Raw genomic sequence first — 18,068 nt, 5'->3', positions numbered from 1 at the left:
ACCTACCTCATAGTACAGACAGGTGAATGCCCGAGTTGGCAGAGGCATTCTTCGGCAACCATCGCCGGTATCTCTGCATTCTATTACAACACTGCCATCAACCCAAATTATTTCCATCGGCCGACTAATTTACTAGCGGTACAGATTGCAATGCTTTTCACAGAGAAGCTCACAAGTATCCTGGTCTTACACATCTTGGTAGGTCGCACAGATGTGCCTGTGCCGCCCCGCACAGCACCGGCCCACAACGCCAGGCTTCATAACCAATAATACACTCATCCCCACCATCGCCATAGGAAGCGGATCACCGCATTCCAAACCTGGGTCAGGGTTCTATGGTCTAACGGTCATGACTGCGGATTCTGATTCCGCCAGCGAGGGTTCGACTCCCTCTAGAACCTGTCTTTTTGAGTTTTGGGTTTGTTTTTGAGGTTTTGCGGGATGGCTTTGCCAGCTGCATGGAGGCGTCAACAAGGGTCTTGCATACTTTTTTTTTTGTCTTTGGCCCTGCTACAGTGCGAGAGTCGCAAGTCGTCGGCAAGGGTTGAACACTGCCACAAACTCTCTCTCTCCTTTTTTTTTTTTTTTTTTGAATGTTTAAGTGGGTTGATCATTCCTGGGCTTTTGATAAACAGCAACTAACATGAAATCATGTCTGTTTATCGTATATAAAGAAGGTATCTATTTATTCACTTGATTGGGCTTTGGCATCTTTGAGAATCTCCTTTCTTCTTCTTTTTCTTTCTCATTGAAAGAGACGTTACTTCTATTTGCATTTCTTTTAGGTCAATGGCGCCGTGATGCCTCCATGGCGTAGTATTCTAGGCTTTCACCAGGCGTTGTCGGCAGATGGGGCTCTCTGCCTATAGTAAGTGAAATAGTAAAGGATGAATCTGTGCTTCAATTATCTTTATTCAGTGTCCTTCTGCCTACCTTCTCGGTTCATGCGCTCTATAGCTGTACAACTGCTCATCCCGGATACTTGGCTACCGTGTTTCTGTTAGTGAGTGTGGTGGTGTCAGACATTGGAGATGTGTTCCCTTCTGTGGTGGGCAAGACCTCGGATTCTGCATCATGAATCTGAGACAGCAGACGCCAAAGCCTTTATTCACATCCATTCATTTACACTGCAGAGAAGCAGGATATGGCTATAACCTGCGCTCGTGATAGCCATGCGTTTGCTTCCTATTTTGGTCCATCTGCGAGTTTCAATCAAGATTTTCTCCTAGACGCAGATCTTATCAATCTGCAAAAGTTCCCTGATCTGGACAAGCGCAGCATGCATCTCTGCCTCAGGTGTCAGCAGCCATGTCGAATCGGGACCACTCTGCCCTTTTTTGGCAATTAATTGTCCAAGGCTGCCAAGACTAAGGCCAGGTACATGCACATGTTCCTCCTCTCTGCACCCATCGTACTGCTGCTATAGGCAGGGAACAGAATGCGACCTTTGCTATTCCGTATCCCAGGCCAAGTATTTAACGGCGATCCTACGGCAGCATGCGCATGATAAGACTAGAATGCTACATACAAGAATCAAGAAGGGATCATCCTCACAGCTTTCCGTTTGTGTGGGGGGCGCAGATTCGGACCCGCTTATCCGAACATCTTTGGCTTTTCCCTTGCATTAGAAGGGCGAGGCCATTGGATATTGGATTCAGCTGATCTGGGAGGCCGTAAATCAGGCTTTAGGAGTACTCTAGGAGTGCTGGCCACGTGCTCCGCTCGAATCGATGCAGCTGCGCGTTTTGCCGCAAGAGAGGCTCGGTGTATTCCAAAAGCCTCCGAATCCAATACCTTAAATCAAACAGTGAGAGTCTAACTAGTGAGGGTACGAGTACACAGATATAAGATTTCGCCTGGAACTGGAGACTCCAGTCGTCGAGTTAAGGGATGCACACAAGGCCGACCGCCTAGTCCATCGGCCGCATCCCTGCTCAGCGCATGCATTTAGCGCTCAGGTGGCCTGACGCTCAGGTGTTATGAGCCCACTGAACGCTTACATCCAGAGCCGCCTGCATCCACTGCACAGCGTGTTTCAGCCCTTCGGCACCCGCTAGGAATTTCTCCGCAACGACGACGACGACTACGAGTTCAGTGGACGCAACTCCCTGTCCCACGCACCACCGCATCTCGCACACCCACACCGAGCATCTTAACGCTGCGCATCGCTCTACGAACCTAGGACGAAAAAATAAAATCAAATTCCTAGATCCTGCTGCTTGGTCGCATTGCGCCTGCGCTTGACATCTGCCGATCGCTCGATGGCCCAGCCGCACGCTGCGTGCTGAAATCGCCCGCCATGTCAACCGACGACATCGACGCAGCCGTCCATGCGTCGTCTGAGCCTCTCCCTGTCGACACGCGGGATAGGATCGATGACCAGATTGAATGTGCCAAAGTGCCCTTGCAGCCCGCCTTCTTGCACTCGCCGCCGGATAGCAACGATGCCGGCAAGTCAGAGGCCAGCGACTCGGAGCTGAGCGACCTCGAGGACGAGCCGCCGCTGGAGGATGCGCCGATGCTACCCCCGGCTCTCGCTGCTGAAGAGGACGATATTGGTGAAATCGAGCCGGACCACTGGTCGTCCGGCAACGTGCCGGTTTTCAAGCCGACGATGGAACAGTTCAAGGACTTCAAGCGATTCGTATGTTGCCAGCCAGCCACGCGAGTCTTAATTGTCCCTATTCGCTAATCGCTGGGCCTTGGCCAAACAGATGACAAAAGTTGACAAGTATGGAATGAAGTCTGGTATTATTAAAGTCATTCCGCCAAAGGAGTGGTCAGATGCACAGCCACCACTCGACGATCTCGTGAAGCAGGTCCGAGTCCGCGAGCCAATCAAACAGGATATCATGGGTTCGAACGGCACTTACCGCCAGGTTAATATTCTCCATGGACGTTCTTACAACATACCGCAATGGAGGCAGCTTTGCGACCAGAGCGAGCACCAGCCTCCTGCGCGGCGCGGGGAGAGACGCGCGAATGCGGATAAGCCCAAACCTGTACGATCTCGCCCTGCTGCCCCGAAGACTGCGGATCCTAATGCTGCACCAAAGACTCGTGGACGAGGACGACCACCTAAGAATAAGGGCAAGGCCAAGCGGGATGAAGAGAGCCGGCCTATGACTCCGGTATCTCCAAGGGTTGAGGCTGATGGTGCAGCAGACGAGGTGATGGAGTCTATCGAACCGATAAAGGAACTGGGCACCGAGATAGACTACGAAGACGATGAGCAGCCTGAATTCCGCAGAATGGGCGGGATTAGACCCAGCAAGCCAAAGATCCAATCAACATCTGCGCGCCGGAAATACAGCCGCCGAGAAGGATCTGCAGTGATTGATGAGGCTGCGTTCAAGGATTTCGACTACCGGATGGATATTTCCGATTATACGCCTGAGCGCTGCGAAGAACTGGAGCGGACTTATTGGAAGACATTGACTTATGCTCAACCGCTATATGGTGCTGACTTGATGGGCACGCTCTTTGATGACAGGACTGAGAATTGGAACCTCAACAAATTACCAAATCTCCTGGATGTTCTCGGCACCAAAGTCCCTGGCGTCAATACCGCATATCTCTATCTTGGAATGTGGAAGGCGACTTTTGCCTGGCATCTCGAAGATGTCGATTTGTATAGCATCAATTACCTTCACTTTGGCGCTCCAAAGCAATGGTATAGCATTTCTCAAGCCGATGCCCGAAGATTTGAGGCTGCCATGAAGAGCATATGGCCCGCCGATGCTAAAGCTTGTGATCAATTCCTCAGACACAAGGCTTTCCTCATCTCACCGCAACACCTTCAACAGCACTATGGCATCAAGGTCAACCGAGTTGTCTCTTATCCCGGCGAGTTCGTCGTCACGTACCCCTATGGATATCATTCCGGCTATAATCTAGGATACAACTGCGCCGAAGCAGTCAATTTTGCCCTCGATTCCTGGCTTGAGATGGGCAAAATTGCCAAGAAGTGTGAATGCGCCCAAGCTCAAGACAGCGTGTGGGTTAACGTATACGAGATTGAGCGGAAGCTGCGTGGAGAAGAGACTGAATACGAAGAGACAGAGGACGACGACGACGAGGACGAGGACGAGGACCACGATGAGCTTTCCGGACTTCCTACTCCTCCTGGTCACGCTGTGAAATTCAAGGATGCAAATCGTAAGAGGAAACGCGACAAAGCAGACAAGGGAGCCAAGACCAAGGTCAAGAAGATTAGACTACGACTTAAAGTCAAGGCCGAACCACCTTGCTGTCTGTGCCCCAACGACATCCCCAGTCTGGAGTTTCTACCTACAGACGATGGCAGAAAAGCCCATCGCCTCTGCGCCCTCTATATTCCCGAGACATACATTGATACAGTTGACGGCAAAGAAACTGTCTTCAACGTTTCCGCTATACACAAAGATCGCCTGGACCTCAAATGCTTATTCTGTCGATCAAAACGTGGGGCTTGCTTCCAATGCTCCCAGAAGAAATGCACGAGGGCATACCACGCTACATGCGCCGCAGCAGCAGGGGCGTTTACTGAAGAGCAAGAGGTCCCAGTGTTTGGCGAGGACGGCACAGAATACAAAGAACAGGCCTTTGAGTTTAGCTGTCGCTTCCACCGTGCCAAGCGCGATAAGAAGCTGGATGGCGATGCTTTGGAAGAAGACTCTCGTATCTTGAAAGCCGCCGAGGCCCTCCAGAAAGGGGAGATTTGTCAGCTGCAATATCATAAGGGCGAAATATTTGCTGGAGCCGTGGTGGACAATCGCCCAGATGAGAGAATGCTGTTGGTTGATGTTCTTCCAAACGGCGATCGGATGGAAGTCGAGTGGAAATGGCTCCTGCTTCCAGACCCATCTGATTATCACCTGCCCAAGGCGTCCGCAAATGCCATCCCGCTGCCTTCTTCCCAAAAGGCAAAGGATAAGCTCAATGCCAAGCGCCAGCAAGGTGATGACAAGCCTCGGAAAGATGATACTTTTGTTGAAGGTGGCTTTACCTGGGCAGAATTTCACACCAGCGAGGTTACGAACAAGGAGCAGGCAAAGGTCGACTTTACCAAGCAAGATCAAATCTGGCATTATCTTGGCAAGACATCGACCGAAGCCAGAGCGCAGTATACCGAGGATCCAGCAATCCCGCGATACAATACCAAGAGCAACTTCTTGGATACGCTCCCAAAGCCCCCCAAACCTGCGCCTGTGCGACAAGTATATCAACAGAGAGCCTACGGGCTATATGGCCCTACTGCTACGGGTTATGCGGGTTTGGAAAAGCCATACGTCTACCAGCCGAGAACTTCTACAGTGTCGACATACTATCATCCCGGTACATACTCATTCCAAGGAGCTAATGCTGCTGCTCCCGCTATTCAAAGGTATCAGCCGTATACAGTACAGCGATTTGATTACATGGCTGGAACAGGTGGGAAGTATCAGAATTACACAGCGCCGCCACCTCCACAGCCGGCACTACCCTCAGCATCATCAATGGAAGGCCAAAGACCTGCTCCACCGGCACAGGTTCCTCAGCAATATAGCAAGCCTACATGGCAGGTTCACTCGTCAGTATATCAAAAGTACCCATTCTTCCAAGTAAATCACAACAGGCAAGTCTCCTTCTCAGTCACTATTATATGATACGTTCGATTAACAGGTTTCAAAAGGGACGCGTCGAAATATAGAACTCCGTATTCACCCTGGGGCGGGTTTACCAACGGGTACGAAGGCGATTTGAGAGCACATCTGCTAGCGAACCAGAACGATCTCCTCCGACGGGCATCTTTGGCTGCCATGTCTCCGGTTGGCTCCTCTAGACCATACCAGGCATCACCTACAACAGCTATCTCACCTGGGGCAACGGCAATCTCCGCAGCGTCACAGCAAGCGACCACTTCGCTACCCCCACCAATACTGGGAACCGCTAGCCATCAGTATCATCCTGCAATTAAGGCTCAATATAGGAATATGGCTCAGCAGCCCAGCAAGCCCAAGCCAACCCCCGCGCCCAAGCCGTACAAGGTTGGCTTACCCGCAGCTATCAGTCTGTCCCTGAAATCGACTAAATCCGCAATGCAGGTTCCACCTAAGCAGTCTCCAGTACCTTTGCCGGCAGGGTTCTTGGCCGCTATGGCCTCGTCGCCCGGCACTCCTTTGCAGTCCTCTTCCAAACCTTCGCCACTTCCACCGTCCAGTCCCCAAGACGGTTCTCCCAACACTAAACCGGCTATGCCATCCTCACCATCGACATCTCTCCGTGGGTCAGCAACGCCTGTGGGATCGACATCCAAAGCGCCACAACAGCTGCAAAGAATATCAGTCACTCCGGTACCACTCCCCAAGTTTTCTATGGTGTCCCAGGAGAGCAAAACAGCGACGATGCTTTCACCAGCAAAGCCCGAGTCATCGAATTTACCACCGGCCACGGGACCGAATGGTTCGGAAGACGGTGTGCCTGGAGCTACTACGCCCAAAGCAGAGGAGGCTACTCCAACAGAAATTGCAGTACCGAGTATTGAAACCCCAGTTACCACCAATAATGTAATTCCAGACATGAAGATATCTACGGCTTTACTAACGCCGTCTTCTACGATTAATCAACAGACCATGGCTGATCGCCCTCCTCAGCCCCATTTTGCGCAAAATACGATGCATCACCAACCCGAAGGATTCCCTGACGTTCCAGGCTGCGAATCTATGGAGTTTGTCGAGCGGATGATGGAGAATTTGAGGAGAGCCTCTCAGCGGCGGAGTACAAGCTGAGGACAAAAATAGTTTTCCTTTCGACTTTTTTTTTTTTTTTCCTTTTCTTACAGGCATACCCATTGTGCTCCTTTTCTAGTACGCATGTACAACTAGGTATTTTTCTTCTTTTCTTCTTCTTATTTTCTTCTCATTGCCTAGGGGCATCAATTTGGCGAGATAAATCATGATTCGACAAGATTACGTATCTTAGTCATTAACGACACGATTGATGGGAAATCCGTGAATTTTCCGAGATTTTTTTTTCTTCTTTGGTTGGAGAGACACATCTTTGTCACTCAGAATTTTCTTCTTTGGAATTCCGCTAATTGGGAACGGGAGTATATGGCGATTGGTTGAAGGCTCGGTCTAGACGCAGATGACATCGTTATTTGTTGTTGAAATTGCGCGGAAGACTGGAGATCTTTTTCATGATTCTCGAGGGGTTTTTGTGCTTCCCTTGTGTTATTAAGGGAAGAGGGCGCGAAGGAGATATCTTGACGTTCAAGTGTATAATTATAATTACATATTGCAGGAGTCACACGACAAACATGATTGTTGAATTTGAACTTTGGTTGTTTTGGAACTTGCTGCAATTAAATAATGTGAAATAATACGCTTTTGTGTAAATAAAACAGCACTTGGATATTCTTTTGTTCATCATGACGAGTTGCTTGTAGAGATATTGGGTGTGTTCCCGGTCATCGATTCACCCAACAGCTGATAAATCTGCCTTGCACGCAATTAAACCGCAAATTTTATGGATGTACTTTTGCCGTCAGATTGTTAAAAGCTAGGTTTTAGAACTGACATAGATGCCCTTGATATAGAATTTTTCTGCCAAGGCCGCGTGCTCCCTTGGGCACCAAGGCACTCTAGTCTTTTAGGGAAGAGGGTGGTGCATCGCCCGGGCGTTTGCAGTCGTTCCGGGCTTGGCTGCACGTATTTATGCCGTTCTTCTTCACTTCGTCCTTCTGCTTCTTTATTTTCTCCTCAGCCTCGCCCTTGTTGATGCGTTTCATCAATCGATGCACACCATCACATCGTGTAACATTGCCAACACTTAGCTCGCGCCTTTACTGAATGATCCTTTTTCGTCCTCTCTTGTTTCTTGCGATCTAAAGGTTATTCATTTTCTGTTCCCTTGTGCCCACATAAAGCATCTGATTCCCATCGCCCTACAGTCTCTGTTGTTACCATGGACAACACTCCACCTGAGGGAACGTGGTTCTCTCAAAGCAGAAACCCAGATTCTAATCTCGACGCGTTTGACATCTGGACCGAAAAAGATGAAATACATTCGGATGTGCATAAACGCACTTTTGCTTCAGACAAGTATCTTCGTGGCAGTGTCTTGGGCCAAGGAGGATGGTCTACAGTCTACAAGATCCAGAGAGTTGGAGATGGACAGATTCTGGCTGGTAAGGCGTCTATGTCGGTTAATCAGCTCTATAAAGAGACACGGATGCTTCGTAAACTAGTTCATGTAAGTATATTGTTTAAAGAATTATGAACCCCCCTCCTCCCCATCCCCTTTCTTTGACTATATTTTGAAAGCAAAATATTCAAGACACGCAGCTAATTGCTCTCTTTTCTTTGCTCGTTTAGAAGCACATCTTGGAGTTTATTGAGCTTTACAAAGAGGCTGGCAAAGAGGAGGCTACTCTTTTGATCACCGAGCTCTGCACTGAAGGAACGCTTCATATGCGTATCAACCATGCTCCTGGCGGCATGAGCCGAGGGGAAATCCTTCTAGCCACAAGCCAAATATCAGACGCGCTAGCCTACCTTCACGGACGAAATTATTTCCACTCAGACATAAAGCCAAGGAACATCCTTGTTCGTCGTCTCGACCCCATCAGCGTAGCGTTGGCGGATTGCGCAGACTGTAAGCTCCTTGATTCGTATCGTGGCCCTCCTGGTGGAACGCCCAACTACTGGTCTCCAGAAATGACGGCCAACAATCGCCACGCGGGCAAGAGTGACGACATCTGGGCTCTGGGCATTAGCCTATTGGGGATGATCGGACAGTGGCCGCAATGTGAGAAGACAAAGGCCGGGTTGGCGAGATACCCTCGACAATGCGCCAACCACGCGCAAGAGCTTCAAAAGCTGAACCCTGGAAATGGACTGGTCAGCCTTGTAGGGAGGCTGCTCACTTGGAGAGCCAGAGAGCGCATCACGGCGGAGAAATGCTGCGAAGCGACGATTAAGCTTCTGGAAGAGACGAAGGGAGAGGAGGAGAGCGTTGGCACGGAGGGGCTACGAATCAAATCTCCTGAAGGGTTTCGACCGATTTCGTTTTGGTAAATGGTGTTTGGAATGGCCTTGTATCTCGGGTCATGGTGAAATGGTTGTGGTTGGGAACTAAAGTGTTGATTCGTTTTGATAGCATGAAATAAGTTGAGGCAACTATCTCTGAGCTATGTGCACATTTGGTGGTTATAGTATAGTATTCCAGTCGTGATGTATCACGGTCGAAAAGGACTGATCCGATAATATTAACGTGTAAGATTGTAGAATCAAATAGCTGGCCTCTTTTTTATTTGATAATACTCGCTCAAATCAATTTTAGTTGAAAATAAATTTTATATATGAGTGGAGTGTTTTCCAGATCTTAAACCGCGATCCATCAATATTAGGGTAGCTCAGCTGCTACAGAGTATATGTGCTAGGTTCTGTATGTCCTCTACCAAGCTGCTGCATATAATCAAGCCAATAGAATTACTTGTATAGAGTACCGCCAGCAACGTCCCCCAATGCAGCCTTCATGCCCTGGCTACTGCACGACCCCAATCGTAAACCCAGCTGCGCGGCTGATCGTCAATCTTCACGGGATTTGACGCCATCGCCTAGATCCTTTTGCGCCCCCGCAGCCCCTCTTAGTCAGCGACCTGCTGCTTTCAGTGCCTGCTCAAGCCGATGTCGCAACCGGCCAGCTCGCCCTTTGAGTGTCATCAAATACTAGGCATTGCTACTCTGACAGAGCGGAATTGCTGTTGAGTAACCGTCCCGGCCGTGTCATCCTGCGTGGCTACAGGCGGCATATAAAGATCAAGGCCCAAAAGGAGGGGTGGTGATAAGCCAAGTCCGAGCTCTGTCTTTTTTTTCTCCATATATCAATCGCATCACCGGCTACTGCGTTAGCTCTTTTTGCCGAGAAAGGGAAAAAAAGCGGGCGCGCGTCTTTCAATGTCTTTTTCTGCTCTGCGAATCTCTTCTCTTGTGACTTTTCGAAACCAAATCGCACTCGCAGCGAGGAGAAGAGGGCCTGTGGCGCATACAGTCAGAGCCTATTCCGCGATGAGTGGCAGTCTGAAACTTAAACCCGCGGCGCGGGTGGAGGGCCAGAAGCAGGATGTGTGGTAAGTTGTGTGTGTGTTTGTGTTTGTATGCATGCAAGAGACAACAAATGCTGAGACGCGAGTGGCCCAGGTCCATCATCAATGAGGCGGCTGCTGCGTCACCCAAGCAGCCCATCGTGAACATGGGACAGGGTTTCTTTGGATACAACCCACCCAAATTTATTCTCGATGCAGCCAAGGATGCGCTCGACCGCGTGGAATGCAACCAGTACTCTCCCACCAAGGGCAGACCCAGGCTAAAGCAGGCGATTGCCGACGCCTACTCGCCCTTTTGGGGACGGAAGATCAACCCTGAAACTGAAGTGACCATTACCACGGGAGCCAACGAGGGTGAGGTAACCTGGATGGATTGAAGCGATGTTGAGAGGATTGGAGCCGGTTCTGACATTGGCGGGTGATTTTAGGTATGCTGAGCGCTTTCATGGCTTTCATCGAGCCTGGTGATGAGGTCATCATCTTTGAGCCCTTCTTTGACCAGTATGTATTGCCCATCAACATAATTTGTGCTACGCAAAGAGTCGCTTACACTGAGGAATAGGTACATCAGCAACATTGAGATGCCCGGCGGCAAGATTGTTTATGTGCCCCTGCACCCTCCTGCCACGGGAGCCGTCAAGACATCCTCAGCAGCCGACTGGACCATCGACTTTGATGAGCTAGAGAAAGCCATTACTCCCAAGACGAAGATGATTGTCCTCAACACCCCTCGTGAGTTTGCCTCTGCGGATGTTATGGGAGACGAGAATCGCTAACTAATAGCCACAGATAACCCGGTTGGAAAAGTCTTCTCCAAAGAGGAGTTGCAGAAGATTGGCGACCTGTGCGTGAAGCATGAGATCATTATTCTCTCCGACGAGGTGTATGATCGCCTGTTCTACGTGCCTTTTACCAGAATCTCGACTCTGTCTCCCGAAATCGAGCAGCTGACTATTACGGTTGGTTCTGCTGGCAAAAACTTTTATGCCACTGGTTGGCGTGTCGGTATGAGACACACAACTTCATGCTACTAAACAATCCCGAGTGCTCATAATCACTAACATGGCTTTCCTCTAGGCTGGCTGATGGGCCCCGAGCATCTCATCAAATACGTTTCTGCAGCCCACACTCGTATCTGCTACTCATCCGTCTCCCCCTTACAAGAGGCTTGCGCTGTTGGGTTCGAAAAGGCCGATGCCGAAGGCTTCTGGGATGAGACCGTTCGCGATATGAAGGCCAAAATGGACCTCTTTAACGAGGTCTGGGATGAGCTAGGCCTCCCGTACTCCGAACCCGAGGGCGGTTACTTTGTTCTCGTCAACATGGCCAAGGTGCAGCTGCCGGAAGACTACCCCTTCCCGCCGCATGTGGCAAGCCGACCAAGAGATTTCAAGCTGGCGTGGTTCTTGATCCAGGAGGTTGGTGTTGCGGCAATCCCGCCGACGGAGTTTTATACGGATGAGAATGCGCATATGGCGGAGGATTACTTGCGGTTTGCGGTGTGCAAGGAGGACTCGGTGTTGGAAGAGGCGAAGAACAGGTTGAGGGGACTAAAGAAGTATATGAAATAGATGGAGAAAAAAATATATATATACACAATGCTTCTAAAGTATTTCTGGACGAGGGTAAAGGGCTGATGGAATATAGAAGGGAGGGGTTTTCTGTGGAGTAAACGGCAGATTGGGGAACAATAGACTTTCATTCCACAAAGGGAAATATCTGTGAAAGTACGAGTTACCAAGTCTTATGAGTTCAAGTTGTTATCTCAATGACGATCTTAGTACATGTAAGTAACATTGTGAGTTGGGATATCCGACTTTTCCAGAGCCGTGTTTGACAGAGTCATTAATGCTTTGAATCAGCCGGGCGGCCAAAAACTTTATATGCCAAAATCTACTAATGCTAATCGTTTATTTATGTACTTTAGCACTCTTTTACCTTGGGATATGACAAGAGCCTCAAATTTCCGCCCCCCTCTTATCAGCATTGACGGTGGAACTACCCGATGGGTGGAGCGACCTTCCAGCAGCGGAGCCGGCCGAAGCGCGGTTTTCTCCAGCGGGGGGGCGATGCAGGTGAGGGGCGATAGCGATCTTGATACGGAGGAGAGCCGCGGGAACGAGATTTGACCCAGCTGCTGTCAGGCGCTATACTGGATAACAGATGCGCCTTATGGTGGTACCTAGTAGCGTATGTATTTGCTATTAGTATTTATCATGGATTACGTAGCGCAACGGCAGCGCAGAACTTTGCTTACTCGAGGTAAGCTTATGTAGCGTACGATGCGATGCGAAACATAGCACAGTAGTACGTACCTAGTAGTTTTTCGGCGTATAATGCTGCCGGATACCTGGTTTCTCGTACAAAGTTGCCTCCGGCATGACGCCAATGTGTACCTCCCCAGGAGGTAGACTTATGTGAGAGGAGAGGCAGCAAACGGGGATACAGGAGGGTGGCATCGGCACAGCCCAGTGCAAAGTAAAACCACAAACACAAACAGCGCGGATCATCCACGTTTCACGCACATGTCTCCGGCTAGGACCAACGTCCATTGGCTCGTGTGCTGTGCTCTTATCTACCCGCTTGGCCAGTACCGGCATGGGCAGATGCGGAGGCACTGGGTACCCGGACTGGAGGTAGCCATAATATAGTATGGGGTAGCGGCACCCGTGGTTGGGCTGCTCTGCGCCATGCTCGGCCACGGGACCTGAACCTGGCCGTTCCTAGGAATATATACTTGTACTTGGGTACCACCGCCTCTTTCCAGGAACTCGACAACCCTTATCGCCACCTGGTACAACTACATGCGCTTGAACATCCATACCGGTGAGCACATCACACAATCAAGTTGACGAAACTGTGTCATCTTGACCGGCCATATTTCAAGCGGGATACTGCATTGATCTGAATCGGATTGTCGTACTGGTGGTTGATCCTTTGCATTTCTAATCATCTCCTGCATCATCATCGTCTTCACTTTGCTATGTCCTAGCGTCCTCTTTACAACTCTCTTCTTCCTGTTCTCCTCTCCTCATTTCAAACCATCACAATGGCACCCATTGCTATATCCCCCGAACGAGACGGGCAGTTGGACACGCTGGCAGATCTAACTGCCAAGTTTGACGACACCCTCCGCTTCTACCTCAACGGAACCAAAGTCGTTCTCGACGAAATTGACCCTGAGATAACAGTCCTAGAGTACCTGAGAGGAATTGGACTGACAGGAACCAAGCTGTACGATACAAGTCTCGCCATTGCATTTGCATCTTGATAGATGCGGTCAATCATCATTTATAGAACCAAGCTGACAAACTCTAACTGATAGTGGTTGCGGCGAAGGTGGATGCGGTGCTTGCACCATTGTTGTAAGCCAATACAATCCCACCACTAAGAAAATCTACCACGCGAGTGTAAATGCCTGCCTGGCGCCGCTTGTAAGTCTCGATGGCAAACACGTCGTCACCATTGAGGGTATTGGCAACACCAAGAGTCCGCATCCCACACAGGAACGAGTAGCAAAATCTCATGGGAGTCAATGCGGGTTTTGCACGCCTGGGATTGTCATGAGCTTGTATGCCTTGTTACGAAACAACTCGAACCCTACGCAGCATGAGGTGGAAGAAGCCTTTGATGGCAACCTGTGCCGTTGCACGGGGTATAGGTCCATCCTGGACGCAGCCAACACTTTCAGCGTCGAGAATTCATGCGGCAAGGCCAAAACCAATGGTGGTGGTGGCGGCTGCTGTATGGAGAATGGGAATGGCAAGCCTGAAGGAGGATGCTGCATGGACAAAATGAACAATGACCAGCCGATCAAACGCTTTACGCCTCCAGGGTTTATCGAGTACAATCCTGATACCGAGCTCATCTTCCCCCCTTCTCTGAAGAAGCACGAACTACGGCCTCTCGCTTTTGGTAATAAGAGGAAGAAGTGGTTTCGACCTGTTACTCTAGAGCAGCTTCTCCAGATCAAGAGTGTGCACCCACAAGCCAAGATTATTGGAGGAAGTACCGAGACGCAGATCGAGATCAAGTTCAAAGCGTTGCAGTACCCAGTGTCGGTTTATGTGGGCGACATTCCCGAGCTGCGACAATACGAGTTCAAGGAGGACCATCTCGAAATTGGTGGCAACGTTACCCTGACTGATTTTGAGCATATTTGCGAGGATGCTGTCAAACGATATGGACAGGAAAGGGCGCAAGTGTTCACGGGCATACTCAAACAGTTGAAATATTTTGCTGGCAGGCAGATCAGAAATGTCGGAACTCCTGCTGGAAACCTGGCCACCGCTTCGCCCATATCTGATTTAAACCCGGCGTTATGGGGCGCCAATGCAGTCTTGGTGGCCAAGTCATTGGCTAAAGAGACGGAGATTCCGCTGTCACAATTCTTCACAGGCTACCGAAGGACGGCGCTTGCTCAAGACGCCATCATCGCATCGCTTAGGATTCCTGTTACTGCGGCCAAGGGAGAATTCTACCGAACCTACAAACAGGCTAAGAGAAAAGACGACGACATTGCCATTGTCACTGCGGCGCTAAGAGTTAAGCTCGATGACGACGGCGTTGTTACGGACTGTAATCTCATCTATGGCGGCTTGGCTGCTATGACTGTATCGGCCAAGACTGCATCAGAGTACCTAGTTGGGAAGCACCTTGCCCAGCTAGAGACGCTTGAGGGAACTATGAGTGCTTTAGGAAACGATTTTGATCTTCAGTTTAGCGTTCCCGGCGGCATGGCATCGTATCGAAAAGCGCTGGCACTCGGCTTCTTCTACCGCTTCTATCACGATGTCCTCGCTATCCTTGGCGGGCAAAGCGAGCACGTTGATACGCAAGCTGTTGATGAAATCGAGCGATCTATTTCGTTTGGACGAACTGATCTAACCGCAGCAGCCGCATACGAACAGGAGGTCACGGGCAAATCGAATACCCATCTGGCCGCATTGAAACAGACAACCGGTGAAGCGCAGTACACAGACGACATCCCACCCCTGAGGAATGAGTTGTATGGATGCTGGGTTTTGTCAACACGAGCACATGCGAAGATTATATCCATCGATTATTCCACTGCTCTCGACATGCCTGGCGTGGTCGACTATGTGGACAGGCAAGATGTGCCTTCCGACTCGGCTAATAGGTTTGGAGCTCCCAATTTCGATGAACTTTTCTTTGCCGAAGGTGAAGTACATACAGCCGGCCAGCCCATTGCTATGATCCTCGCTACTTCGGCCTCCAAAGCCCAGGAAGCAGCCAGAGCTGTCAAGGTTGAGTACGAGGATTTACCGGCTATCTTGACGATTGAAGAAGCCATCCAGCACGACAGCTTCCATCCATTCTATCGTGAAATTAAAACAGGAGATGTGGAAGAAGCTTTCAAGAACTGTGATTATGTCTTTACGGGAACTGCACGGATGGGTGGCCAAGAGCACTTTTATCTGGAAACCAATGCAACACTGGTCGTCCCTAGCCCGGAAGATGGAGCAATGGAAATCTTTTCCAGCACACAGAATCCAAATGAGGCGTAAGTGTCTATTTCCGTTCCAGCGGTATTTGTGGGATTTTATAACTGATTCTTCTTATTTATAGACAAGCATTTGCTGCTCGCATCTGTGATGTACCGGCAAACAAAGTTGTCGTCCGTGTAAAGAGATTAGGCGGCGGCTTTGGTGGCAAAGAGACTCGATCTATCATTCTCAGCTCTGCAGTGGCTCTTGCTGCCAAGAAGACCAAGAGACCAGTTCGCTGCATGTTGACTCGAGAAGAAGATATGATCACTATGGGCCAGAGACACCCTTTCTTGGGCAAATACAAGATAGGTTTCACCAAGGACGGAAAGATCCAGGCATTTGATGTCGACGTCTTCAACAATGGTGGATGGACCTTTGATCTCAGCGCTGCTGTACTTGAGCGAGCAATGACACATGTTGACGGGTGCTACCGCATCCCTAATGCGTTTGTTAGGGGCCGTATCTGCAGAACAAACACCGTCTCCAATACGGCATTCCGTGGCTTCGGTGGACCTCAGGGGATGTTCATCATGGAGACTTGCATGGAAGAATGCGCAGACCGATTGGGCATCCCCATTGACCGACTGCGAGAAATCAACTTCTACGAGCCTCTTGGCCTGACGCACTTCAACCAGGCTGTCACGGATTGGCATGTCCCGCTCATGTATAAGCAGGTACAGGAAGAAGCAAACTATGCAGAGCGCAAAGATGCCGTAACCAAGTTCAATGAGAGCCACAAGTGGCGCAAGAGGGGAATGGCCCTCATTCCTACCAAGTTTGGAATCTCCTTCACGGCTCTTTTCCTTAACCAGGCGGGAGCCTTGGTACATATTTATCACGATGGCTCCATCCTGGTGGCTCATGGAGGCACTGAGATGGGCCAAGGCCTTCACACTAAGATGACCCAGATTGCTGCACAAGCTCTACAGGTTCCTCTGGATAACGTCTTCATCTCAGAAACGGCCACAAACACGGTTGCCAATGCTTCTTCAACAGCTGCGTCAGCTTCTTCTGACTTGAACGGATATGCCATTTTCAACGCCTGCAAGCAGCTCAATGAGCGACTAGCTCCTTATAGAGAGAAGCTTGGCCCGCAGGCCACGATGAAAGAGCTGGCTCATGCTGCCTATTTCGACCGCGTCAACTTGTCGGCCCAAGGCTTCTACAAGACCCCTGAGATTGGGTACACATGGGGAGAGAACAAGGGCAAGATGTTCTTTTACTTTACACAAGGAGTGGCACTCTCCGAGGTAGAAATCGACGTGCTAACCGGCACGTGGACCTGCCTCCGATCAGATATAAAGATGGACGTTGGCCATTCGATTAACCCGGCGATCGATTACGGCCAGATCCAAGGCGCTTTCATGCAAGGCCTAGGGCTCTTCACTATGGAAGAGTCGCTGTGGCTACGAAACGGCGCCATGGCCGGCAATCTGTTCACGCGCGGCCCTGGAGCATACAAGATCCCTGGCTTCCGCGACATCCCTCAGGAGTTTAACGTCACGCTCCTCAAGGACGTCGAATGGAAAGATCTGCGGACGATCCAGCGCAGCAGAGGTGTGGGCGAGCCTCCACTATTCATGGGCAGCTCCGTATTCTTTGCCATTCGAGATGCGCTCAAGGCTGCACGGAGAGACGCCGGTATCGAAGCCAAGGTGGGAGAAGATCATGGCGAAGGGCTACTCAGGTTGGAAAGTCCTGCGACGCCCGAGAGGATCAGATTAATGTGTGAGGATGAGATTATGAGAAAGGCTCGCGTGACTCCCAAGGAGGGAGAGAAGAGCTTCTTTGTGGCGATATAAGTGCATGTTGCAGTGCATCATATCTGCATATGCACTCACTATGTAGATATTAGCTGGGACGATTTCTTTTGATTGGCCCTTTTGTTTTCCCCTGCCCTTCTTGGCGTGCTCATCGCTCGGCTATGATTCGAGGGCCATTTTCGTCTCTACGTTATGCCAATCATGTATGTAGCGACCATGTGATATTAGCGCTAGGATTATTGATATTAAAAATCCGTTGTCTCTTGCTTCAAAATTTCAAAATTGAACATCCCTACTGATACTATTATAACTCAGCCAAATTTAGAAATCCCAGCTTGGCTTATCCCGCGATTTTCCGTCAAAGACAGAGGCATTATGTAATACTATTAGTGTCCTCGAGGTGCGCCGACCCGAGAAGTTCCGATGCGATGCGAAAATCGTCGAAGCAAGTGCCGGATAGAAGGCACTCAGCGCTGGGGAAAGCCTGCCATTAGCCGCGGAGACAATTGTCTATTCTACCTATAGTACCTATATGTTGCCGATCTATATTCCTAATTTTCCTTTGTTTACGGCCAAGTATGTATGAATAAAATGGGCTGTGCTATTACTAAATTATTCATTCATTCTTACGAGACAGGGAGAGATTACTGCCGGAGCGCATGGGCAGGCCCTTTTTGATGTCCATCTTTTGAGCCCCTTGTATAATATTTGACCCATGCCTGTAGT

General features: G+C 49.9%; 5 protein-coding genes across 6 annotated transcripts; all 5 read left to right on the top strand.

Annotated features, from left to right (window-relative positions):
* Positions 1–211: 211 nt before the first annotated feature.
* Positions 212–817, top strand: TrAFT101_004905 (uncharacterized protein; the record flags this gene model as incomplete). Its single annotated transcript, XM_066127321.1, has 2 exons — positions 212–380; positions 786–817. 2 exons carry the CDS (start codon positions 212–214, stop codon positions 815–817), a joined length of 201 nt encoding a protein of 66 aa, XP_065983432.1.
* A 1,178-nt stretch (positions 818–1,995) lies between these two features.
* TrAFT101_004904 (uncharacterized protein) lies at positions 1,996–7,364 on the top strand. 2 transcript variants are annotated; one of them, XM_066127320.1, is made up of 5 exons: positions 1,996–2,644; positions 2,715–5,596; positions 5,654–6,008; positions 6,066–6,498; positions 6,591–7,364. In XM_066127320.1, exons 1-5 carry the CDS (start codon positions 2,300–2,302, stop codon positions 6,599–6,601), a joined length of 4,026 nt encoding a protein of 1,341 aa, XP_065983431.1. In that variant the 5' UTR covers positions 1,996–2,299; the 3' UTR covers positions 6,602–7,364. The 2 variants fall into 2 exon arrangements, with proteins under 2 accessions (XP_065983431.1, XP_065983430.1); XM_066127319.1 differs by having other exon boundaries at positions 5,654–7,364.
* Positions 7,365–7,741: 377 nt separating this feature from the next.
* TrAFT101_004903 (uncharacterized protein) lies at positions 7,742–9,144 on the top strand. Its single transcript, XM_024900441.2, has 2 exons — positions 7,742–8,214; positions 8,337–9,144. The coding sequence occupies exons 1-2, from the start codon at positions 7,927–7,929 to the stop codon at positions 9,036–9,038; spliced, it is 990 nt and encodes a 329-aa protein (XP_024759729.1). The 5' UTR covers positions 7,742–7,926; the 3' UTR covers positions 9,039–9,144.
* A 480-nt stretch (positions 9,145–9,624) lies between these two features.
* Positions 9,625–11,805, top strand: TrAFT101_004902 (uncharacterized protein). The gene is made up of 6 exons (XM_024900420.2): positions 9,625–10,093; positions 10,164–10,423; positions 10,498–10,570; positions 10,632–10,801; positions 10,859–11,074; positions 11,147–11,805. Exons 1-6 carry the CDS (start codon positions 9,921–9,923, stop codon positions 11,638–11,640), a joined length of 1,386 nt encoding a protein of 461 aa, XP_024759730.2. The 5' UTR covers positions 9,625–9,920; the 3' UTR covers positions 11,641–11,805.
* Positions 11,806–12,752: 947 nt separating this feature from the next.
* Positions 12,753–17,635, top strand: TrAFT101_004901 (uncharacterized protein). The gene is made up of 3 exons (XM_024901956.2): positions 12,753–13,303; positions 13,395–15,593; positions 15,659–17,635. Exons 1-3 carry the CDS (start codon positions 13,119–13,121, stop codon positions 17,379–17,381), a joined length of 4,107 nt encoding a protein of 1,368 aa, XP_024759732.1. The 5' UTR covers positions 12,753–13,118; the 3' UTR covers positions 17,382–17,635.
* The last annotated feature ends 433 nt before the right edge of the window (positions 17,636–18,068 follow it).

This window comes from Trichoderma asperellum, chromosome 3, assembly GCF_020647865.1.
Source record: "Trichoderma asperellum chromosome 3, complete sequence".
Taxonomy (NCBI): Eukaryota; Fungi; Ascomycota; class Sordariomycetes; order Hypocreales; family Hypocreaceae; genus Trichoderma; species Trichoderma asperellum.
The sequence above is the reverse complement of the archived record's forward strand: the minus strand, read 5'-3'. Positions and strand labels throughout refer to the sequence as shown.